The 1,006-nt window shown below is 40.2% G+C and overlaps 1 protein-coding gene across 1 annotated transcript; it reads right to left on the bottom strand.

Annotated features, from left to right (window-relative positions):
* Positions 1 to 278: 278 nt before the first annotated feature.
* Positions 279 to 540, bottom strand: SARC_17173 (hypothetical protein; the record flags this gene model as incomplete). The annotated part of the gene is made up of 1 exon (XM_014288731.1): positions 279 to 540. A coding segment is annotated over one exon (262 nt), but the record flags the coding sequence as incomplete, so codon positions are not given.
* Between the last annotated feature and the right edge of the window lie 466 nt (positions 541 to 1,006).

The raw sequence follows: 1,006 nt of genomic DNA, 5'->3' as shown, positions 1-1,006 counted from the left end.
AATATATATATATATATGTGTGTGTGTGTGTGTATGTATGTATATATGTGAATGTATGTATGTATGTATGTATAATGAACATAGTTTTCTATAAATGATCAAGGAGACAAGTTTGATGTCTCAAGTTAGCACTATATGCATCAGGAATAGATGCATGGTAAATACGAAGGGCACCGCGCTCTGTTTTGATATCAAACCAGCCAGATAATTAGATAGAAGCAGGACAGCAGTCAACAAGCGGGACCCTTGTAGCACAACTAGTAAACGGCAAGACAAACCTGCAATTGTATCGGAAGTGTCAGTGTCCATATCTGTCACTGGAGTGGGAACTGATGATTGTACAGCCGCCGGTTGCTTGCCGTGTGCCTTACTCGACTGTTTCTCTTGTACCTGCCCCGCATAGCTACTGCCTGCCATGTCATCTGCGATAGTTCCTTCCTCAACACTTTCGTCTATCTGATTATCACCAATGAGTGGTGGAGAGCTGTTAGCTTTTTGCATGTTCGCACTGTCCTCCGTAATAACTCTTGGGTCACTCATAATGTTTGCGTATGCGAGATTGTGAGTACATGACTGATATTTAGCATCGCAATCGTTTATTTTTATTGATGTACATACAAGAGGGACCTTCAGAACAAACTATTGATTTTCTTCGGAAAATTCGACAATTTCTCTAGAGTAGAGAGAGGGGGCCATGCTATCTGTGGCAAAATATTTATATTAAAAATGTCCCTTTCTCTGTGCGAGTCGGATATGCTTTAGAATGTTCGCTCACTACCAATTACTATACCTTTACTTCTATTCTAGTGCCGAGCGTACGAAGTCATATTCCTACTGTAGTTCTCATAAATCAGCTATATAGATAGTCTCAATAATAATTCTCTTGTCCAAATGTATTAGCACGCCTTGTCGTTGCACTTCTTACAAATCGATTGTACGAATCGAGTATACCAAACAATATGTCCACAACTTACCCACCTATTCTCGGCTAGCAGAAAACCCAGAA

Source organism: Sphaeroforma arctica, assembly GCF_001186125.1.
Source record: "Sphaeroforma arctica JP610 unplaced genomic scaffold supercont1.9946, whole genome shotgun sequence".
NCBI lineage: Eukaryota > Ichthyosporea > Ichthyophonida > Sphaeroforma > Sphaeroforma arctica.
The sequence above is the reverse complement of the archived record's forward strand: the minus strand, read 5'-3'. Positions and strand labels throughout refer to the sequence as shown.